General features: G+C 37.1%; 1 protein-coding gene across 1 annotated transcript in view; it reads left to right on the forward strand.

The window, feature by feature from the left end:
* The window catches only part of LOC111050245, a 205,018-nt gene that overhangs the window by 165,222 nt on the left and 13,852 nt on the right, over positions 1–25,944 (forward strand). Inside the window, exon 8 of the mRNA XM_039441952.1 lies at positions 17,939–18,091. Coding sequence (XP_039297886.1) covers positions 17,939–18,091 — 153 coding nt within the window. The remainder of the gene's footprint in view (positions 1–17,938; positions 18,092–25,944) is intronic.

The raw sequence follows: 25,944 nt of genomic DNA on the forward strand, positions 1-25,944 counted from the left end.
ACCGGTACTAGACAATCTATTATTTTATGGTCTTGCGAAAATTCAGTTTCACATGAAAAAGCATCAGTTTTCTACCTCTTCGAAATTGTGAAAACTGTTGTCAGTTTTCACTATGATAATTTCAAGAAAATCACGTGTGACAGGAAGAGATTTTGACATTAAAATTTTAAAATACAGGCTAATTTTGCTAGAAAAAAAAACAGAAGAATTTAATAAGTCTGTTTTGATTTAGCAGTGAATATGTTACTTGTGACTTTTATGAAACGGGCCCCTTGTCAGATTGATTGCTTATATGCAGGAAAATGCGTAGAGCCCCTTGGTGTGGTCATTATTTAGGCTGCTTGGTGAATCAGTGGTTGAATCTTGGTTTTGCAATAAATACGGAGACTAATTGGAAATAACGTTTATCAAGCGGTATTTCAATGAATTTAACACTCCCGAGAATTCCACTAGCAGGTTCAACACAAAGTGTATAATAGGAACTTTACTTCAGCAGGTTCAACACTAATCGGTTCAACACTCGACTTCAAACAAATTACTATAAAAATATCTTTAATGTGGGAAAGACTTCCATAGCACGCGATCTAAAGCAGGGAGGCAAGTCAAGTTTTATTGCTTCATTCAATGGGATGAAAAAATATATTGAACAATCTGTTGATATTTCTTGACAATATTGACCATAATCCTGGTAGTTTTCCATAGCATAAAAGGAGAAAGAGATAAGTTTAATTAGCTCCTTTTCAATTTTATGTAAATACATCAATCTTCAAAAAGAAGACCCTTATTGATAGGTCACTTTATGAAGTCTTATTTATTATTATTATTCTATTTGTAACTTTCATTTTTCCAATTGAATGCTAATATTTAAACTGTATTCACGTTCCAATATTCTATCTTTAACAGCAAAATAGGTTTCTCCAACGAATTCACAACCCTGTGCAAAATGGTTTTTCCATTAATTCATAGTATGGGAGATTGCCTTGCATATTACACAATTTATTGTTTTATTTTCTAAGAAAATTAATCTGAAAATAAGTGATCACTTCTATAGAGGAAGCATATACTCACGTATCCTTATTGGGCTGAGAGAATAAAAACTAGTAATGACTAGGTTTTTTGAAGTTTTATTTGTTCATGAGTGAATAAGAGAATCCTAGTAAGATCTCCCTTCTAGTAAAAGGTAAAGAGGTTAGGGCTTAGTTTTTTTGCTTTTAAATGGCAAGATGCTAGTATTATTCAGTTTTATAATCTGAGAATTTTGGAATTTAGAATAAGGGATTTTGTTATGTAGTTGACAAAACGCCCACTTGGAGCGCTGAAGGGTAGGATCGCATGTGCTCTAGATTGGGAGAGAATATGGTGGTGTAGAGAGTGCCTTAGATCTGTGAGTGTCTATTTCAAACTGAAACAAGTGAAACGTTGCTGGCTGATACACACGAAGTCTAGTCAGCTACACCGTTGCAAATTGGAGGAGTGCCTCAGAACTGCAAGTTTCAATTTGAAAATATAACCTAAAAGGTCCTGTTCAATTAGGTTTTAGGTGAGAGGAAAGGTTAAGGAATGAATGAAAAAGTTTCTATTCTCAAAAAGCAACATGTTACAAACATTTGAAATGTTAACTTTACAATAATTTGAAAGAATAGTACTCCTCACCTAGAACGAGTCTGTGTGTGAAGAGAATCGTGTACAATACAGTATAAATAAGTTTGTGTAGCACTTGACACTTGAGAAAAATGTCTGTTTATAAATTATAACTACTTGAAAAATAATAGACTATAATCACACTATAGAGTACTATACATCATGTTTTGTAACAACTTGGGTTAATGAATTATTTTGTGTGCAGATAAAAATGATATTCTATTAGAACCTACCATAAGTTATCCAACAGTACAGGAGAAGAAAGTAAGAGGGGAGCTTTGGCATACGTTGAACAACACTCTCCGAAGTTAGTTTTTGTATTTCAATAATCTCAATGAACCTTGTAAAGTCCTGTAGTATCAAGTACCTCTTTCCTAAACATTTGGCCAAGTCTGCCCCGATTTGCTGCCATGGTCCTTCTGGTACGGGTGTGTAGTGAAAGGGCTCGCTGTGGTTAGTTCTTTGCTCTAATCATTTGCTACAATTTGCAATTAAATTGTTGATATCATCAGAAATGCCAGGCCACCACCATATTGATTTTCGGGCCCGCATCCTGCACTTGGTAACACCCATGTGACCATCAAGCAGTTTGTTCAACTCTTAAGGATCTGGGAATCACCAGACTACTCCCTTTTAAGAGATATTCGTTTGTAACATTCAGTTCAGATCTATATTTGAAAAAATTGAATGTTTGCTCCAAATACCAGTGGCAATGCATTCTTCTATCATCTGACACTCAGAATCCTGTAGTTGTTCATTAATTCGTTTCAACCCCGTTATCTGTACAAGGAAATGCCTCAATTAAACTATTACAAAAATTTCGTTATCCAAAATATCTGTATTTTCCACAGGTTTTTTAACTGGATTTCTTGATTAAGCATCTAAAACATAAAAATGTTTCCCTTGAGTATACTTAATTTCGAAGTTGAAACATATAAGTCTCATTCAAAACCTTTGTAGTCTTGCAGAGAGATCTGAAATTGCTTTCCTTCCAAGTAACTCTACCAATGGTTTATGATCTGTTAGAAGTTCAAATCGCTTTTTCAAAACATAAAATGAAAATCTCTCACATGCCCAAGTTAATGCTAGGGCTTTGTTTTTAATCTGGTCATATCTTGTTTCAGTCTCAGTCAAATTTCGTGAAGCGTACATAACCGGTAGCCATCTAGTATCATGAAGTTGTCCTACAAATCTTCCCAATCCCTGCATTGAGGCATCTGCTGAAACTCTAGTTGGCAAGTTATTTTGATATTGGGCTAAAACAGGTGAAGAAGTCACTTTCCTTTTAACTCGTTCCATGCTTTTTGTTGTGCTGTTCCCCAGGTCCAAACTGTATCTTTCTTCAAAAGCACTTTTAGTGGTGCTGTAAGGTCCACCAGCCCTGGTAAAAATTTCATCAAATAATTTACCATTCCCAGCATTTGTCGCACTTGAGACACAGTAGTAGGAACAGGTAATTTCTTTATAGCATCTGTTTTATCTTTGTCTGGTCTAATAGTCCCATTTGTTATTTCATGGCCAAGAAACTTGACACTAATAGTTCTTATTTTGCATTTTGTTTTGTTCAGAATGACACCATGCTCCTTTAACCTCACCAACAATGCTTTCAATCTCTTGTCATGCTCCTCTATTGTCTTCCCTACTACCAAAATATCGTCCACCTGGTTTATCACTCCCTCCACTCCTTCTAAAATCTAAGCAATCCTTCTCTGGTACACTTCTGCTTCCAAACTAATTCCAAAAGGCAAGCGTTTGAAAACATAACAACCAAAAGAGGTAATAATAGTATATTTCGCACCTAGGGCCGAAAATGAGACTTTTCAGAAAAGAAAAGATTCAGAGCCGGAAACACATTTTTGCCCATGGTGCGAATGCTATTTTTTGCCACACACAAAAAAAAACAATATATAAATGAGAATAATTGTTTATTAAGCACAAAACTGAAAGGTCATAGCTCTAGGAAATCTGAGGTATGGTAATCTGAATATCAGGAAATTGTCCAAGTATCTTTATTTTTTTAATTTTCAGTGGATACAACTACAAATCATATAAATATGATCGGGAAAGAACAACAGGCATGGCCCAAAACTATTCTGTTCCCAAATTTTGATAATGAATAACATTTCTGAAAAAATAGGTTGTTTTTTTAATAGTTTTATGTATAGTGAAGAGTAGTGGGAAAGTGAGAGTACTGAAGAAAAGCTGTACCAAAGCTGGCTCAAGGCTGCCCCAAATCTGATTCTTGGTTCTAACCTTGCCCAACCCAATGTAATCTGAACTAACTTAACCTAGCCATACCCCTAATCTCACAATAAATCTCAAATAAAGATCCTCATTCCCACTTTTTTGGAAAAAATTAGATCCAGCTTTTTTTATTTCTTGAATAACTAAGAAACCGTTAATTTTAAAAAAAATTACAAAAATAACTTTTTCCAGTAAATCTAATTACGAATCCATTGACACCCCATTTGTCAAGATTGAACAAAAAATAAGGATCTTATGGAAAAAAATAGATCCAATTTCTTGAACAACTAAGAAACCGTTAATTTTCCAACAAATTACAACGATAACTTTTTCAGTAAATCCATTTGTCAAGGGATCTAACTCAACTTTTTCTGAAACTCAGCAACAAGCACTCAGAATCTCTAATTATATTTTCATGTTGAGACCCTTTCTTAGGGAACTTTTATTTGTATAACTATTGTTGGTCAACCGGCCCGTGGTGTGTATTGGCCTAAATTGTACTCAAATTCTCATATGTGCATTTGTAGTTTGTTCATATTGCTCCTATTGTAGTCAACAAGTTCAAGAGCGTAGAGCAGACACACTAAACTTTGTTGTGCTTATCAGTAGGATTGTATCTACAGATAAGTTGTTTGTTCATCACTATCTTATCGTTTGTGATAACAAAGTTATTCAAAATGAATAAGCAAGGAGAATTCGATCCTAAAACTATTCCTGCAATGTTGAAAATTCATAGGGCGAAGTTTGAACAATTATATCAGAGAATACAGCATACTTTTGATTTGTGTAAAAATGTATCTGATCAGAAAACAGCTCAATATGTTTTAACTTTGGCTAGATTAATTCCAGCAACAGTTGTGGATTATGATAGTATTGAATTTTTCAAGATTAATGAGTTAGAAATGAGTGTAGACCCAGAATATGTCCCTAAATTCAATGACTTGCATTTAGATATGATTGTATTTATTGATAAAACAGTTAAACAATCAGTTAAATCAATAAAAAAACAATCAGAAACTAAGCAAGCAGCTTCACTGACAGTTTCTGCAAGTAGTGTAGCTAATGAACAACAATTATTACCGAAAATTCAATTGCCAAATTTTAGTGGACATCAGGCTGAATGGTCTACACTTTTTGAATTATTCAAATCATTAGTCCATGACAATACCACTTTATCAGATCAACATAAGGTCCAGTATTCAGTTTCAAAGCTTACTCATGAGGCCACAAATATTTGTAAACATCTTCCACCTATAGCCACTAATTACAAAATGATTTGGGATGCATTGGTTAGCCGTTATAATGACCCTAGATCTCAGATAGATTATTTAGATGAAATATTTCAGTTCAAAAGTTTGAAGGTTGAATCTAGGACGGGCTTGGCATCGATATTAGATAGATTTTGTAATTCTATTACAGCTTTGAAGCGGGTAAAAAATGAGGTTTTGGAGGATTGTATTTTTTTGTACCAGGGATTGAAAGTGTTAGATCCAATATCTCGTAGAGAGTTCGAGATTTCTTGTCGAGATAATGACCTCTCGACTTACAAAGATTTTGTACACTCCATTGAAAGACATTTTAAGTCATTGCCATGCGATAAAAATAGTAAATTCGAATCATCAAGTGGTGTGAAGCCAGTCAAGAACTTGTCAAATTCTAAGATTTTGGCGGTTCAATCAGAGATGACTTCGACTGGTAATGTTTGTGAAAAGTCAAATTGTTTGAAGTGTAATCAAGGTACTCATAGCTTACTTGATTGTCGTTCTCTTTTGAAATTGTCAACGGTTCTGTTCTGTCAAGGACAAATCATGTTGTTTCAAGTGTTTGCTTAATAGCCATTCTGTTCGTGAATGTACTAGTATAGTGCGTTGTAACCAGTGTGAAAAGCCGCATCATTCCTTATTGCATTTCGATTTTAATAAAAAATCGTCTCAGGGTGATGTGAATAATGTAAACAAGGAAGTGGTCAACTATTCGACCAATGACAGTAAGAATGCTGAATCAACTGTGTTGTTGTCTACTGTAGTGGCTATTGTTTTGAGTAGACAGGGAAATCGTGGTAGGGTAAGATTGCTGCTAGATTCTGGGAGTCAGTGTAACTTTCTTACTACAAAAACTTGTAAACAACTTAATTTGCCGATAACACGTCTGGCGACAACAGTTAATTGTTTCGGCGGAGGGTCGAGAGCTGTGTGGAGTGAAACGACCTTTATGCTTTCCTCTCTCAAAGAGCCAGCTATTTCTTTTTCTGTACAAGCTTTGGTCGTAAATCATATTGTCGATAAATTGCCTTCTTGAAGAGTAGATAGATCTAAATTGTCATATTTGAAGGGTCTTGATCTTGCTGATACGCAATATTATTTACCTAGCTATATTGATGGCATTATTGGCGCCGAGTTGATCCCAGAATTGTTGAAAGATAAGCAGTCTACTGAATGTTTAGGTCCAGTTTAAACTGTCAACAGTGTGTTTGGCCATATTGTGATGGGCCGCACACAAGTTGTGAATGCATTAGACAATGATGGAGATGATAGTTGTTTGTTTGTAATCCATCATTGAATAATCTTGTACAAAAAATCTGGGAAATTGAAGAATATCCTAAGGCTAAGAGTTCTCTCACTGTGAACGAAATTGATTGTGAAAATCAATTTAAATCGTCGGTTCGTCGTTTGGACTCTGGTCGGTTTGTGGTATCATCACCGTTTTTGAAATCATCTGATAATCTAGGAGATTCGTTCTCAATGGCAAAACGAAGACTGTTAAACTTAGAAAAACGTCCTGATCGTTCTGAAAATGTAAAAATTGCGTATCATGAAATTATGGTTGACTATTTGAGGCAGGGTCATATGTCTTTAGTGAATGATCAATCAGATAAACAGGGATATTATATTCCTCATCACTGTATTGTTAAAGCTCGCAGTACAAGTACACCATTGCGTATAGTCTTCAATGCGAGTGCTAGAATGGTAACCGGCCTATCTCTGAATGATGTCATGTATGTGGGACCGAAATTGCAGACAGATATTTTCTCTTTATTGTTGTATTTTCGTCTTTTCGCGATAGCCTTAACAGCAGACATCAAACAGATGTATCGTCAGATTGTTGTTGACGAGTCTTGTCGCCGTTTTCAGCAAATTTTATGGTGATTTTCTCCTGATGACCCAGTCAAGATTTACGAGTTGAATTGTGTAGTGTTTGGTATCACTTCCTCACCTTATTTAGTGCTGAGAACAGTACATCAATCAGAAACAGTAGATCAGTACATCAGAAAGTACAAGAAGAGGGTGAAAATTTACCGATCGCAGAGAAAAGAATCCCGTGTTTGATGTTCATGGATGATTTAGTCACGTCAGTTCCATCATTACATGAAGCAGACGCGCTCTATCATCAGTCTAAAGAATTGTTTAAAAAGGGAGGTTTTGAATTGACAAAGTGGGCATCAAATTCTCCGGAAATGTTGTCAAAAATGTTGGATAGCAAAAAATCCTCTCTCGGAAAAGAATTTGAGGCTAGTACATTGGCTATTTTGGGACTTGAATGGCAGCCTAGTACTGACGTATTTAACTTTCTCGTGGATTCAGAACAGAAGGACACAACAAAGCATAACATACTCTCCACTGTTGCGAGAATATTTGATCCACTTGGTCTTCTAGCTCCTTTGACTTTGTTTCTGAAATGTCTAATAGGGAAATTGTGGAAATTGAGTCTAGATTGGGATGAAATTGCACCTATTGAGATTCGAACATTGTGGGAAAATTCTCAAAGAGAGTTTAATTGCCTTTCAAAGTTGTCTATTCCCAGATATGTTGGAGTATCATCTGATTCACCCATACAATTGATTGGTTTTTGTGATGCTTCAGAATTGGGCTATGGTGCTGTAATTTATTTGAAGACTCAAAATAGTGATCATTTGACTCAGATTTCATTATTGTGTGTTAAGTCTAAAGTAGCTCCTTCAAAGACAGTCTCTATACCACGATTGGAATTATGTGTGGCAGTCCTTCTGAGTGAGCTATTGAACACTACTGTGTTGTTAATTCGCAAACGTTGTCAAGTGGATCGAGTGTTAGCATTTTCAGACTCCACTGTTACACTTCACTGGATTAGAGCATCACCATCTCGGTGGAAAATTTTTGTTGCAAATAGAGTTTCCCGGATTCAAGATTGTTTGATTGATCGTTGGATGCACATAGCAGGTGTGGAGAATCCAGCAGATAGTTTGTCGAGAGGCTTGACTCCGCGCGACCTTGTAGAGCACAATTTATGGTGGACGGGGCCTGAGTGGTTGTCTATGGATGAGAGTTATTGGCCGGTTAATACGGAATTCGTTGAGCTGGAAAATTGAGCGCTGTTCCAACTATAATTATTTGTTGCGTGTTGTTGTCATTTTGAAGGCTGTATGAATATTACCGAAACCAGGAACTTCGGACTTGGAGATAGCCGAGTTGTATTTGTGCAGAGTGATTCAAAAAAATCATTTCTCATCAGAACTGAATTTATTGGAAAAATGGAAAAGATTGTCCTACTCGTTTTCATTGGTTATCCTCCTTTTTAGATAGCGAGCTTATTCGAGTTGGTGGTCATTCACAGAATGCGAGCATTGAGTTTGATAGTTGTCATCAAATTGTGTTACCGAAAACAGATCACTTTGTCACATTGTTGATTGATCACTATTATAAAACAAACTGTCATGCAGGGCCTCATTTATTGTTGTCACTAATTAGACAGAAGTTCTGGATATTGTCCGCTTGTACAGTTATTTGTAATTGTGTCCATAAATGTAATATCTGTTTTCGATGTAGTCCAAGAGAGATCACACCCAAAATGGGTAACCTACCGTCTTGTCAAATCACGTCATGTAAACCCTTCCAAGAATGTGGAGTGGACTATGCAGGTCCAATAAATATCACCATGGCTAGGCACAGGAATCCTTTCATCCTTAAAACCTACATAATATGTTTGTTTGTTTGCATTGCAACAAAGGCAGTACACATTGAGCTGGTGTCAGGTTTATCAGTGCCTCAATTTTTGGATGCTTTCCGGCGATTTTTATCACGTCGTGGGCCCTGTCGTGTGATGCACTCCAATTGTGGTACGAATTTTGTTGGTGCCAACGAAGAATTGTCACAATTACTGAATTCAGCAGCCTTTCAAGAAATGTTCTCATCTCAGTTGTCAGAGTACCATATTGAATGGAAATTTTTACCGCCAGGTAGTCCTAATTTTAGTGGCATATGGGAGGCGAACATTAAGTCAGTTAAGTCACACCTGTTCCGTGTGATTGAGAAACAGTTGTTGACCTACAAAGAGTTGAACACCGTATTAGTAAAAATTGAAGCCGTGCTGAATTCAAGACCCCTGTGTCCATTGAGCTCAGATCCGCACGAACCACTAGCACTCACACCCGCACATTTCCTGACATTGACACCTCTCAAATATCATCCTATGCAGGATATCAAAAAATGTTCAATTAATCGTTTGAATCGTTTCGAGTTAGTCAGCCAAATAGTTCAATCTTTTTGGAGTAGATGGCGAAAGGAGTACCTCCACGAATTACAGGTCAGACAGAAGTGGTGTGAAGATACAGTGTCGCTCACAGTCGGAATGGTGACAATAGTGGACCAGCCTAATCTTCCCCCTTTCAAGTGGCCAGTGGGTGATTGAGGAGGTATTTCCCGGATCAGACGGAATTGTAAGGGTGGCTACAGTACGGTTGGTTAATGGACGTTATAAGCGGCCGGCTACAAAACTGAATCCATTGCCAACTCAATGAGCATTTCACTCCCGTAGCCTTGTATTCGGCAAGTTGTTTTTTTTTTTTTGTGTAGTTCACACATTTTGTTTATTGGTCTTTTGTTTTATTTGGTGTTGGTTTTTTCTAGCATGTTTTTTTGTGGGTTTGCGGATTTTTTGTGTTTCCAGCTTTGGCTGAAAATTAATTTTTCAGGGTCAGGGGTATGCTGATGCTGTTTGAATTTAATGGAGTTTGGCGCTGAGCAGTTAGTTTTGAATCTTCCCCATCTACTGGTGCACTCTAGTGCATAACTGTTTAATTGTTTGTTCTGTAGTTTTCAGTTTAGTTGGTGTGCATAGCTGCCTTTGTTGACAGGATAGCTTGACTCGTTTGTTGATTTGTATTTCTATCGGAAATTATTAATTGTAATTCCGTGTCTCTGATCATAGGGAGTAATAATTGATTTTAAAGTACATGTGAGAATTTGAGTATTTTTTATATATTGAATGTAGTAGTGAATACCTAGTAAAATTGAGAAGCAGAATTCCATACATGATTCAACAACTCTCTGCACCTGGCTACATCATAAATCATCAGAGGTCAAGTTATTTATTTACATTTCTCTATTCCTTAATTCTTTCCTTTACCCTTTTACCACCCAAATCCATAGGTAAAAATCACTCTGACTTAAAGCGTAGATTGTCAGCCGGGGTAAGTTTTAATAATAGAGTTTTTCATTGCATCATGAATGGATTCATTAGTGTTTTTCTGCCAGAATATATTGAATATTAAATCGATTAAAATTACAGTCCACTTAATCAGAAATTTGTATAACTAGAATTTGAATAGTTTATTATATCTTATTTGTATTTCATTCTTCCAAATAGAATGATAGTATATTATTGCACAATACTTTATTTAATTTCTAGAAGCATAAACTGATTCTGTTTCATAAACCATTTTGTAACCACGTTCACATCAAATCAGAATCAGCTGACTTCAAGGCTATTTTACAGCCCTAGAGCCATAAAACTTTTACCGGCCTGGTCAGAAAACAATCATTTTCAGCCTCCATATGATGCACAAAAACCAGCTCATTACATCCAAGTGGGGCGAAAAACAAGTTACATTATAGCTCTCTTCATTCAATGGAATCTGCCAGAAACCATTTGATGCATCCAATAGAGACATGTAGGCCTACTTGTCTCCCTTCCACCTTTGACAATGTTTCATCAACTGAAGGCAGTTATAACCTTTGTCTCTGAACATATTTATTTAATTCTGTATAATCCACACAAATTCTACCCTTGTTCCATTTTTTCTGGGTACCACGACTATTATTGGTGCACACCACTCAGTTGAATCTGGTGGTTCAATCACACCTTCCACACACATTCTCTGTAACTTTTCTTCCACTTTGCTCATTAAGGGCAATGAAATTCGCCTGGGAACTGTGTAGAATGGTATGGTGTAGAATTCTTGACTAATTTTATTTTCAAATTGCTGTGGAAATCTTCCTAGTTTATCCGAAAAAAACTTCTGCGAAGTTAACTACATCATTTTGCTCTATGGACTCAACACATGTTTGAAGTAATTTTAAAGTTGAAATAGCCCTTCTACTAAGTAGTGGAATATGTTGGTCTTATAAACATACAAATCTTATATTATTGACTTTCCTTTCATTTTTATTTCGGCAGTGGCAACCCCTTCAACCTGCAAAACAGTTCTGTTTGCTTCATGAAGACGCAAGGAACAAGGTTCCACCTCTAGTCCTAAAGATTTGCATAGGAATGATCCAATGACAGTTACATCTGCTCCTGTATCCAGCTTGAAATTTAGCTGATGTTTGCCAATTATAGCAGTCCTATAGCGGTCCTGGGATTGAAGATCTATTGTCAGCTCTCCTAAGTACCTCTTTATGGTGACTGGACAATGAGAGGTATTTTCAATTTGGTCTATAAATATTGTCTAATCACATTCAGGTTAGCCAACTTATTTTTTACTTTGCTGCACTCTACCGTCATAAAGCATGTTAACTATTTTGTGTTGTTATGTTGCAAAGTTGGAGTGCGACTAAGTCTTTGCCGCACTCAAATCTACATTCCCGCTCTGGGAGTGGGAATAAGGTATTTTGCGTACTGTAATTGATGCGGGAATGAGCAATTTTTAACTGTTACTTCATTTCCGCACAAAGTAGAATTAATTTTTCTTTTTTTCTCTTTCATTCTTTGTGATTTCCGATTTTGAATGCACGTGGACTCCACACCGTGAGTCCACTCCACACCGTGAGTCCGTGAACCAGTGAACGAATGTACACGTGCAGTGCAGCAATTAAATATGTTGGAGAAATCATCTCATTTTAGTGTAATAATTACGCCGGTTATTGATCAGGTTGAGTTATGTTTATTAGTGTTTCAAACGTAAAATAGTAGGTTAGGGGGTTAGGTTTTTGGTTTGGGATTGCAATATGCTGGAAGGTGTTAGGGTCCAGGTTGAGGTTTGTTTATAAAATTTTTTAAAGGTGAAAGGGTGGTTTAGGAGGTTAGGTTTTTGATGGAAGTGACTGTATGCCAGTCACAGCTCAGTAAGGCCTACCATACACGTTTCGATCGGTCTTAAGGCCCGGACTCTTCAGTCTGGGTCTTAAGGCTGATCGAAACGTGTATGGTGTCGTCTCAAGACGAAAAGTGATCTCAAGGCCGGATTTCGGCCGCACCGGAATCAAGTGAGGCCCGGCCTCAAGACGGATTAATTTTAATTGCTCTTGAGATGGAACTGAACGTGAATGGGGAAACCTGGTTTCGTCTTAAGGCCAAAACACCCGCTCTTCCCCCTCTGCCATATTTTCTACCCTCAGTCAACACGTTTTGCACATATTATGGATAGCAAAATCATTCTAAAAATTGATTTCTTGAAAAATCAATTATACCCTTGGTCAACAAGTTTTGCACATGTTATCGATAGCAAAATTATTCTAAAATTCGATTTCTTGAAAAATCGATTCCTTAAAAAATTGATTATTGAAAAAAGAAATTGATTTTTTGAGAGAGTCGATATTCATTTTTCATCCCCATTTGCGCCTCAGTGTGAGTAGGAGAAAGTTAAAAGTCACAATAAAAACCGGTTTTTCAGGAACCGAATACTGCACTGATCATCCCCTAGTTTCACTTCAGAGTGAGTGGAATAGTTGAGGAATCAACACATCCCCCAAGCAGTAAGGTCAGTGTGTGTGTAGTAGTGTGATGTTTTTGGAGTGTGGCATCACATTCAGCTGAATTAATTATCTGCTGAGGCTGGTATGATAATATATGATTATCATATTCCTATTTTCATATTATAATATTCCTATCAGGCAAATCAAATATAAACGGGATTTTTGTTCCTGAGCATCTACCGTTGGTAGGACTGGGACCGCGCTGCTAGTACGCTTGGGTGGGGTCACTAGGAGTGGGGAGAGCCAGTTGTCCCACACTTCCAGCCAGTTTTTCAGTTACAATCACGATGTCGGAGCAACAAGTGCACCCTTCCACTGCGCAACGTATTATTATAAAATTTCTTGCTTGTGAAGGAGTTCCAGCGACGGAAATTTTTCAAAGATCTGTCAGAGACATGCAGCAAGGTTCACACGGAAGAAGGGGAGACATTTCTGAGTCGGATCGTCACCTGTGACGAGACGTGGGTCCACCACTACACTCCGGAGTCAAAACAAGCCAGTATGGAGTGGAGGAGGAAAGGGGAGGCAGCCCCTGTGAAAGCCAAGACTCGACTGTCAGCTGGCAAGGTCCTTTCAACCATCTTCTTCGACCGGCGAGGCATTTTGCTCATTGATTTTTTGCACAAGCGACGCACAATTAATGCTGCTTACTACTGCGAGCTGCTGACCAAGGTGAGGGATGCATATCGTCGCAAAAGAAGAGACCAATCGATTCGAAAGGTTATCCTCCTTCACAACAACGCAAGGCCCCATACTGCAGCTCTAACCGTCTCAAAACTGGAAGAAATGCACTGGACTCAACTGGAACATCCTCCTTACAGTCCAGACCTATCGCCCTGCGATTTTCATTTGTTTGGGCCGCTTAAAGAAGCTCTAGGAGGGCAACGATTTGAAGATGACGAGGGCATGAAGGAGTTCGTGCGCAATTGGCTCGTGACGCAATCAGCTTCCTTCTACGATGCTGGGATAAAAAACCTTCCCACACGCTGGGAAAAATGTATTTTTAAATCAGGAGACTATGTAGAAAAGTAATTTATATTTGTCATTCATTTATCAATAAATAATTTCCATTTCAAAATAAAATCCTGTTTATATTTGATGTGCCCTCGTATTATCATAGTTGTAGTTGATCACATGAAATGAGATAAAAATTAGATTTCGTATTTTCCTCTCTGTTCTAATATGGTAGTAATGATATGATCAACTAAGATAATAGAAATATTACTATGTAATACCTGTCTAGTCCTGTCCTAGTAGTGCTAAAAGAGTTTCAGGGTTGAAGGATTGAAGGAAATTCAACTTCTATGATAAAATTGATAACATCGCAAAGATTTGTTTTTCTTTTGAATATAACTTCTCCCAGAATCATGGGGCATTGTAACGTGTAACAATTTTATATCAAATTAACGGAGAGAATGTCTCCCTTCTATTGGTGTCTGGATGATTTTTATCCGGCCCATAATAATTTTTTAATTAATGATTATGTTCATCAACGTCGATACATTTTGAGCAGAAAACATTAAATTTTCGTCATGCTCGCATTCATTTCACAGAATTATTTTGAAATTATTTTCAATTGTCAAAAGTAGTCGGAAGGTCGTATTTTGGTCTCCAAGGAATTTTAAAGTTAGGAGAGCGTCTGCATGATATGTATTGTGTACCAAATTGTATGCTAAAGGCTGGTTTGACTAAATTATTTCAAACGCAAGCAGCTGATTGCCTCTAGAAAGGCTGTAATGAAACACTGCTTGGATTATTCGAGGCAAGGTTGTCATTTTCACTATTTATAATCATGTTGCATGCAGTTAACGGGGTGACCATTCTCAATAATTCCAAATAAGTTGGCTCATCCATTCTTAGATAGTTTTTCAAATCTTTTGGATGACATTGCAACTCTGTCAATAAATTTACGTGCGTGAACTTCGTCCTCTGAAGCCATGACTTCGCCCACATGCTCCTTTTCCGTTTTTTTCTTTTGGACACTGTACACATTATAACAGCAATTGCTGTTGTTGGTCCTCAATAGATTTTTTTTTTTTTTTTTTTTTTTTTGATGACATGTCGTCTTGAACTGGATTTACTATCACAGAATGTATTGCACTAAAATATTTCACAAATCTGCACAAACGCCCACCTTCCAATAGAGCTACCGCGCTACTGGATACGGTATTGGATACGCAACGGCCCCAAGGCCGATCGGTACGTGAGTGGGGAGACCGCCATTGAGGCCCGGCCTTAAGACCGGGACTGAAGAGTCCGGGCCTAAGACCGATCGAAACGTGTATGGTAGGCCTGAACCTAGCGCCGCAGTGCAGGATGGTTTCTTACAGCTTGGCATTGTTGTCATTCGAGATGGGTGTCTGGCTTGAAGTGTTTCGGCCGCATTGCAGGATGACTGTTAACGGTTGCCGGAAGATCAACAGCTGGATTTTTTTCGTTATTTTTGGTGATAGAGAAATTCTGATTGCAGATTCGTTCTCAGCGACCCCAAGTTTAGCCTAAAGGCTCAGAATGTCAACAATGTTTTTAAATAATTAAAAATCATCATGAAAAGTCATTAATATGGTAGTACACCACGTTTCTGGAAACTTTTTACTGGTGACTGGAGTTATTATTGACACACAAAAATAAAAATAGTCGTGAGAAAGAAAACTGCTGATGAACGCGAATAAGACCGTCACTCCATTGTTCTATTGTCTCGGCTGCTTGGCTGAGCCTGGCTGGAGGGATCAAATAACCGACTGGTTTGTTCTTTCGTCTGTCCGCTAGGCGTAACTACGCCGACCATTGCTGGGTGGGAGGTTTTACTGCGGCCGCTCGCATTCCCACCAACGCTGCTATTATTTGCTGTCTCAGCGCCTAGTCCGATTCAGCCAAGCAACCAGCCTGCACTGCGGAGCTAGGTTGACAGTTATCACAGTGAAGGGAACTGCTCCAACAATTACAGCGCATACGCATACTCCTCTATACTAGAGGAGCAATCCAACAGCGAGACGCGTGTCCAGTCCTTAGACCAGTTATAGAACAGATACGCTGGGAAGTCTAGCCTCTGAAGCCAACATCTACTGCCATATCTCCAAATCGTGACGTCAACATCAGATAGAAAATTTTCCTGTAGAGTTTGTTTACATTGTTTTCCATAGCAGATTGTGTCTATTTCAGCGGGAGCGCAGCTGGAGTTTACCATTTCAATGAATAATAATTTACATCCTTCTGAAATAGACACAATCGGAAAGTTTTCTATCCGATGATGACGTCACGATTTGGAGATATGGCAGTAGATGTTGGCTTCAGAGGCTAGACTTCCCAACGTGTCTATTCTATAACTGGTCTAAGGTCCAGTCCACCCACTCTTTGTTGTCATTGTCAGACTGTCAGTTGTCAGATGTTTGTCGAACAGGGTCGTTTGTTGCTTCCTTGTCGATGAGGTTGATGAATAGAAAATATTTGACGTTAGATTGATCGTTAGAAACTGTTTGGCATGCAGACTAAAATGAGACTAAACATATTTCAGCTCTGAATATTTAATTCGCCTATTGCTATAAAAACAAATCAGGTTAGGCTTATAAGTAATTTCGAATGATGCCAGCATCATCAATACGGCTTCCATTAATCATCCTAATTAGGTATATTTGTACTTATATTTGAGACTTGGTTATCTTTGAATTTGATATATATAAATTTGCTTCCTTTCTCACGCTATCTATCATACGTATGCAGGAGGAGCAAACTGTTTGGCATGCAGACTTCTACATGTGAGTAGCCTAATTCAATTGTGTTTTCTGCTGAAATTGATCATACTTAGTCTAATTACTGTAATTCTTTTTGTATTATACTGATGGATTTATCGACCACTCATTTTCACAAAAAGTAACGTAGGCCAATAATTATGTTCACTGAGGATACAGTACTAGAATTGAGGTTAGGTCCGTTCAGTTTAATGTGAAATAATATATCACGATAAATTATGTATGTATTGATGAGGACTTGGCCGGCCTTCCAATTTCAAAAAAGTATAATCTCCATCCATTTGCAACTGAAACTAATGGGAAAACCGCCCACGATGCAACGGGTTTCAGTGTCATTGGTTTTGGTAGGAAACCGATAGCAAGCTATCTTGGATGTACGGATAGGCTCATACTATAAGGACCAAATAAACGCGGTTGCGTTTTCGCTTGTTACAGAACTCACGATGGGGCAATCTATACGAGTCGAACGGCTTAGTCAAACAGAGAGCGATCCGATCTGCGTTCCTTTAGGTATATGTATCTAAGATATTGATATAAATACCTATATTCCTTTAGGATCGCAGGTAGCTCTCTGTGTGGACATGTCCTTATTTCGCTCGTATAGTTTGCCCCATAAGAGGCCCTGCTTTCTATACGCCTAACGAGCGAAAACGCGACCGAAAACTTCAGTCTGTATTGTAAACTAGTATAAACAGTTGCTTTGAAATCGGTGATATTATTTTATTGCCAAAAACAAAATCATCATAATAACTTGCAAGTTAGTTTGAAATAGAAGAAAATATATAAATTAATTTGAACATGTTTGTCAGACAGTTCATATTGATAATACTAGCCGGCAAGATCGCATCTCTCGCCTTATCAGACTGGACGTATCTTGAATGTGTTTTTGAAGCCCTATCAAGACAAAATTCTAATACCCTAGCCAAAAATCTGTATATAATTCGAACATTTGCTGTTTGTTTTCGAGAAAACTGATAAAACTCAGATGAACATTGGTAAACACCGATTTTGGGCGTATCTTTGGCGTACCTTCTAAGCCCTTTCAATACAACGTTTGCATACTACCTTAGCTGAACTCTTGTGTACCAAATTTAAACATTTTCTCTTCTCAACCGAATCATTATATAGAATTACATATTGTATTAATGACATGAGTGCTCAAAAGTAGTTGTGTTGAGTAAAAAATTTTTAAAAGGATACTGTTGATGTCTATAATAATTCAACAGTTCAAGTAGTTCTATTAATTTATTAGAGAATTATTATAGATCATGCGAAGAAAGGATTGTTTATAGCCTGGACTGTGTTTTCAAATGTAAATCTTCTGTGATGTTTATATCATTACTTTTATGTTTTCAGATTGAAACCCGACAATTTGGAAAGTTCTGTAAGAATATCAACCAGCAGTATCTACGATGACGTGTCTGAAGATGATAATAGATCCCAAGTACATGATTCAACAGCCTCTGAAGCGGCTCTCTTCCAGCCTATACAAAATAATACTAGACAAAAGTAAGTTTCATCTTGAGACATGTTTTCGTCAAAATTTTCCTTCAAAATGTATTTAAAGTTTCTATTGCGATGATTCACGTTATTAATTGTACTTTTACGAATCTGAGTATTCGTGACGGTAGTTGTCCATACTAAACATTCTGTGTCAATTGTATTTTAATTGTATTGTTTCAATTGTCAAATTGCATTGTAATTTTACTACTAGCCTGAACCATAGAGTAAAGATACCGTTTAATTATTATAATCAATAATAACTAGTAGTTCTGTGAACAGTAGACCTCGCGCAGTTATAACGACGTCCCAAACCATAAGCACATTCACACTGATACACTAACTATTTATTTGATCAAATCATGCTTACACAAGATTTAATTATCATATAACGCTTTCCGGAATTTAGCGCGAGAAAAACAGAAGACATCTAGGCGCTCAGACGAGCTGTTATAAGTTCTTTGCATCCTATTTAATAGTGCATAAATATTGCATTCAATGAGGCATGCAATTTATAGTCTTACACAGCTGCTAATTTTTTACCAAGTTACATTGAGATAGGCTATTGAATTGCATGCGTCATGGGCTCATGGCATGCAATTTATAGTCAACTCGACAGCTGATTTATGATGAATAATTCTATAGTCTGATTTTCACTCTAATATTGACGTATGAAGGAGGCTCCTTTTTCCTTTTATATTATCCTTGAAATGCAAAATTTCCAAAAACCTTGTATATACGTCGACGCGCAATTTAAAAAGGAACATACCAGTCAAATTTCATGAAAATCTATTACCGCGTTTCGCCGTAACTGCGCAACATATAAATATATAAACATATAAACATTAAGAGAAATGCCAAACCGTCGACTTGAATCTTAGACCTCACTTCGCTCGGTCAATTATTGATTACTAGCGGGTAACCCGTGCTCAGCAAGGCTGTAATTAAGAACTTGTTACACTGATAACTAGACCTAGCCTACTGAAATATTGAAGAATTAAAAATATGCCTATAACCAACCTCGGTAAATTGAGAATCTATCTGCAAAATTTCAAGTTAAATCAGTTCAGTAGTTGATACTTGATGTTTCATTCCTGAATATCCTATCCCCTTCATGTATAAGCCGATTCTTTCCTTTATTATAACACTAGCTTGCCTGGCGAACCTCGTACCGCCAAAAAGTCAATGTATCTCATGTCACACTTGACTTTATTTTGTGAATCATGAAATTTATCTGACAATCGATATTTTCATTTACATCTCAATACGCACTTCCTATGTGCTTAGTCATGCATCATTTATTATTCCGAAAACATTTTCTTCCCAATCAATTGGTAGTAGTATTTATCAGTAAAGTGTTAAATTAAAAAATATATATAGTTTAAATTAATCAGTGTTTCAAAGATGAATTTAATGCGTTCATAGTTGTTTATTGTCAATAGATGGTCCAAGAAATATGCGATATACGATGAATCAAACAGAATTCCATATTTTTTCCATCTTCCATTTTAGGATGAATATAAGCTAAGCTAATTAAAAAAAATGTAAATTATTCTGTCATTCTTCCGTAATTAATGAATTAATTAATTCTTCCGTAATCAATTTCATGAGGTGAATATTTTTTTCCCAACATTTTCCAGTTTCTCAATGATACGGGAGTGAAGATAAATATTATTTGTATAGGTCTTCTAACTAATCATTATCTACAGCTGGTACCAATCAACTAAACTTCAACTCCAAACTACCGTATTAATACCACTACACAATTTATCTGTTCATTACAGCTGGTAACTTTAGATGCTAAATAATATTACCACAACATGGTCTTCAATCATGATCATCTTCCTGTTCTTAGCCGCTCGGCCGACAATTTCGAGAACAGATCTGTAAAATGGGTTGATAATTATTAGCCCCTATATTAAAATTTCTGGTCAGAAACCATCCCCAATATTCACACAACATATCCCCAAAGTTTCATGCTGTTCTGTAAAGTAGTTTTTGAGTCTATAGGGAACAAACACACAGACATTCATTTTTATATATTATACAGATTAATAATTAATTAATTAACTTGATTCCAAAATTTTAAATTAAATAGTTATTTGATGAAATCCAAGTTCAATTATAATGAAAACAACTTCCTTCAAAAAATAATTTATAATAATACGTTTCGAGGGAAAAATTAAGAACGAAAAAAATGTGAAGGTTTCGGGAATCAAACAAATCTTTCACTTCGAAGCCAAGTACTTTACCGATCCGTCACGACTACGCTTGGAATTGAATCTCGTGTAACAACCTTATCCATCGCATTATCCTTACTCTTATTTTGCTTCACTATAATATGGTTCCTATCTTTTCAGTGATGATGAAAATAAATGTGGTAGGCCTATATTTCATTTAAAAAAGGTTTAATTCGTTTCTGTCTGATAATTCATAACAATATTCATTAATTTTCGCATCTACTTGTGAGATACAGATAAATTGCTGAAAATGCCAGCAATATTCAAATAAAATGCTGTTAAATTTTAGGATGAGCCGCAAATTGAATTCGCTCCCAAAATAGATAGAAATAGCTATTTATGCATTAAGAGCGTAATGCGCGACTTTATCGCGCAAAACAGTTATCACTCGACGCAAAGCGGAGCATGATAATTTTGCAAGAGCGATAAAGAAGCATTACGCGCGAATTACATACAAAATTTTTTCTACAACTGCCCAAACCTGTTAAATTACTTATATCGGCGGAGTTACAATTACCGACTTTTTAGGTTAAGATCTGACTTTTTGGCGAGCTGCTTACAATCAGCTGATTAGGGAGCGTAAAGAAACTCTTCTGCGCATGCGCGAATGATTTGGGAGCGTAAAGTAAATCTACTGCGCATGCGCGGATGGTTAGCGAGCGAAAAAGTAGATTCTCCTCAGAAATAAGCTGTTTTACGAGGAGAATTGAGTGTGTAAATTCTTTCTTTACGCGCAGTTGTAGAAAAATGATTATTTATAGCACTTTGTTCAAAAAAATTCGACACGTATTATTTTAAATGTTTGTTCAAAAAGCTGAACATAGCTCTTCAATTGGGTACAACAAATTTTTGTTCCTGTTTCATGGTGTTAAATATTGAAGACTGTAAAAAACTAAAAGATTTCGGTGACAAGTTTGTTAGAAAATTAGTAGGTGAAGGGAAGGGAATTTAGCACTTACTTTGTTGTCCAGCGAGGGATTTTCAGGGCACAAATAACGTCGCCAGCGGTGGACGTTTGAGACAGCAAGGGTCTCCACGTAGACGGCACGGTCTCGTTGAAGAAGAATAGAGACAGCACGGGTCTCGAGCTAGCTCACGGAGCAGGCATGGCATAAGGCCGTACAGTACAACGTCTGATCGAGCACTGAATAGCGAAATACAATTGTTCCATTGTTCTTCACCCTTATCGCAAATTGCGTAATGCCAGGAACGGGTGGGGAAGGCGAAATAGAAAGAGTAATAAGAGAGAGAGAGAGAAGTAGGATTGAACATACCCCCCACCAAAATCAATCTTGATTTCAAATATGTGTATTTTAACAAAGGTTAAAGTAAAAGTTATAACTTTATAAAACAAAAAATGAATAAAAATTAAAAAGCTTCTTGCACAAGTATGAAATTCTATACATCACTACAGGTCGAAGGTAAGTCCCATTTGTTGTTCTAAGTGTAACAACTCTTACTGGACCATCATCTCCAGGATGAGTAGCAAGTATACGCCCCAATCGCCACTTGTGAGGAGGGGTTGGCTCAACTAAATAAACAAGATCGTCTATCTTTACATTAGGGGTGTCTGTGAACCACTTGTTTCTTTGTTTTAATGTGTGAAGGTATTCACGTGACCAACGGTTCCAAAAATGCTGGGATATTGTATATAAGTGCTGCCAGCGGTTAAGGTAATTATCTGGTGATTCACTAAAGTCTTGTTCAGGAGGAGCTATGAGAAGTGCTCCAATAATAAAAAGTCCTGGTGTAACGACATCCAATTCGGTAGGGTCAGCTGAAAGGGGACACAGTGGTCTAGAGTTTAGAACAGCCTCAATTTTAGTCAAAAGAGTGAGAAGTTCTTCATAAGTCAAGGAGCGGTCATTTATTACTCTATAGAGATGATGCTTTACTGAACGAATACCACGTTCCCAAAGTCCTCCTGTGTGAGGAGCTGATGGAGCATTGAAATGCCACTTGATTCCTCTCATTGCTAATTCAGCTTCAATAGAATCTGAAGAAGAATCTAAGAGATCATAAAGCTCATTGAGGCATTTACTGGCGCCCACAAAATTGGTTCCACAATCGGTGTGTACAGGATGACACATTCCACGACGTGATACAAAACGATCGAATGCAGCTAGGAAAGCGTCAGTTGATAAGTCAGACACGAGTTCGATATGAACGGCTTTCGTAGAAAAACAAAGAGCAATATAATGCTTTTGAAACTTTTGCGTTACAACGCTTACTCTCTTTTATGAAAAATGGACCGCCAAAATCAATTCCTACGGTTATGAATGGACGGTCTTGTATAACGCTGGATTCAGGAAGGTCTCCCATAATAGGGTAATATATTGGGCTTTGCACTCAATTTGAAACAAGTGATACATTTCGACAATCGTGAACGAATAGCATTCCTTGCTGACACAATCCAGAATTCTCGAGAAATTAGAGATTGTAAGGCACGTGGTCCAACGTGCAAATATTTCAAGTGATAAAAATCAATTAGAAGATTCGTGAAATGGCAGGATTTCGGTAATAAAGCAGGATGCATAGAGGAATTAGGAAGATAAGCATGCTTCAATCTTCCCCCCACCCTGAGAATACCCGTCTCATCTAGGAAAGGAACCAGCTTTTTTAGATAAGGGTTACAATTTTCTCCACGAATTATACGATTTATTTCACCTGAGAAATGTTTTTGCTAGTTGACTTTGATGAGGAAAGTCAATGCTTTCTTCAATTCAGAACATGAGAGTGGTCCAGAGAGTTGTTCTTCTTTAACTGCTCTCAAATTGAATTTAAATCTCAAACACCAAGCATGAACTCATTGTAATTTAGAAAAAGTTAAAAATCTTTCAATTACATCCCATGAATTCGAAGTAGTTAGAAGAGAGCAAACTGTTGTATTCTGCTTCATCTCAGGTAAGTCTGAAATAGAGTGACAGTGAGAGTCAAGCGGCCAGTCATCCAGTGTTTTCAACAACCAGTCGGGTCCATGCCACCAAAGAGTGTGATTCAATAACTCATTGGGTAACAAACCTCGCGAAGCACAGTCAGCTGAATTTGATGACGAAGCAACATGATACCAACAAGAGGGAGGAATAGTATCCTGAATTTTCGTAACTCTCGTAGTTCGTTTTCAGCAAATGTGGTGAAGTACGCAACCAACCAAGAACATTATTTGAGTCAGAAAATGCGTATATTTGAGAAATGGGAATGACATTTTTGAAAACATTCATCAAGTACTCGAGAAGATGACTCAATAAGAGAGCACCACATAATTCCAAACGAGGAATAGATATCGTTTTCAAGGGGGCTACTGGCTAGAACAATACTTGAGGTAATTTCACGACCATGGGTAACCAGATAAACAACTTCTGACAGTCCCTTTTCTGAAGCATCAGAATACCCGACCAAAAATTCCTTATCAAAGTCAGCTTATGAAATCCCTCTGTGGATATGAAGTTGTTCACAATAATCGTTCCATTCTTTAGTGATATATAAGGGTACATTCTCATCCCAATCAATACCTAAACGCCACAGATGTTGAATTAAGCATTTAACACGAAAAATAAGTGGTGATAGCCAGCCCATAGGATCGTACAAACGAGCAACGTGAGAAAGAACGTTTTGTACAATGAGACTCAAAGTGTGTAACCTTATAGGAGAAGGAATCGAGTGACGAATTCCATTTAAGTCTCAAAACTTTAATTACCCTATTGCCATCATCGTCAATACATAGTGGAGTTTCGATATGTTCAGTAGGAAGATCAGCCAATAATTCTGGAATATTACTACTCCATTTTATCAACTCAAAACCGCCTTTAGAGAGTAGTGATACAATAGAGTTTTTCAAATCATGAAGACTCTCCTTGGAATTAGACCCAGTCAAAATAGCATCGATATAAATATCGTTTGTGATAACTCGACTAGTTTCAGAACAATTAGAACCTTCATCTATTGCAAGCTGGTGCAATGAGCGTTGGCTAAATAGGGTGAAGAACTAAGCCCATATGTAATCGTGTTCAATTGATAACATTCAATCGGTTTGTTAGGTTCAGGCCTCCAAAGTATGAGTTGAAATACAGGATCCTCCTCACGAATCCAAATTTGTCAAAATATTATTGAGATGTCAGCAGTGAATACAAATTGAATAGGTCGAAAACGACAGCAAATATCAACTATATCTCCTTGAAGTTTAGGACCAGGATGAAGAATACTATTAAGAGATTGCCCATTAGGTGGTTTTGATGAACCGTCAAACACAACTCTCAATTTTGTAGACGAACTTGTCTCTTTCAAAACAGCATGGTGTGGGATGAAATATTTTTGAGAATTATCAGTTGAAAAAGTAGATTCAATACGAGTCATGTGACCCAATTGTTCATACTCTCTCACGAAATCATGATAATCAGCCGCAAGTTTGGGCTGCTTTGCGAAGCATCTCTCCATTGCTAACCAACGTGAGAGAGCATGTGAGTAAGAATCGCCTAAAGAAGAAGGCTCAGATTTGAAAGGTAATGGAACAACATATTTTCCATCTTCAGCACAGGAAGAATTATTGATAAATATATCTTCACAAAACAAATCATCTGGATTTGAAATAGGTTTAGTGGGAGGCTCTTCAATTTCCCAAAATCTTTTCAAAGTTGTATCAATAGACTGTTCATGAGTACAAAGATGAGTCCTAATAACTGGAAGAGCAGACAGTGAGAGTCGAATTTCTCCAGTAATTACCCACCCGAATATACTGTGCAAGGCTGATGGGACTCCATCACCACCTAGGATCCGTTGACCATCATACAGGAACGGGAATAAATCAGCAGCAATCAGAAAATCAATAGAAGCAGGTTTGTCATAATCAGTATCAGCAAGGATCAAGTGATTGAAACAATTCTACAAACCTTACTAGGAATAGTGAAAGAAGGCATTTCACTCGTAATCTGTGAGAGAATAACAGCTTTGGTATTCAATATTGGATTATTAGAAATTCATGGTTTGTGCATGAAAGTAGGGGTAAAATGAGAGTACTGGAGGAAAGCTGCCCCCAAAAAGGCTGATCTAGAACCGTAAGCCAAAAAATCAAACCAAACCTAACCTAACCGAGGTCCAGATTCTAACCTAATCTAACCTCAAATGAAGATCCCCACTTTTATTATTCCCACTTTTTTGGAGAAAACTAGATCCAGCTTTTTTCAATTTCTTAAATAACTAAAAAACCGTTAATTTTACAAAATAATTACAAGAATAACTTTTTTCAGTAAATCTAATAACAAATCCATTGACACCTCATTTGTTGAGATTGGACAGAAAATAAGGACCAGTCCCACTCTTATGGAAGAAAGTAGATCCAGCTTTTTTATTTCTTGAATAACTAAGAAACCATTAATTTTATCAAAAACTACAAGAATAACTTTTTTCAGTAAATTCAATAGCAAATCCATTTGTCAAGGGATCAGTCACCCTCTCTAACCTAACTCAACCTTTTCTGAAATTGAGCAGCAAGCACTCAGAATCTCTAATGATATTTTTGTGTCAAGACCTGGCACAGCACCCTTCCTTAAGGTCTATAACCAGCTAAGTTTGAACTGCTTGAGAGCATACCTTACCTCAGGTTGTATTAAACATTTATTATAAAAA

The sequence above is a fragment of the Nilaparvata lugens genome, chromosome X (genome assembly GCF_014356525.2).
Source record: "Nilaparvata lugens isolate BPH chromosome X, ASM1435652v1, whole genome shotgun sequence".
NCBI classification, from domain to species: domain Eukaryota; kingdom Metazoa; phylum Arthropoda; class Insecta; order Hemiptera; family Delphacidae; genus Nilaparvata; species Nilaparvata lugens.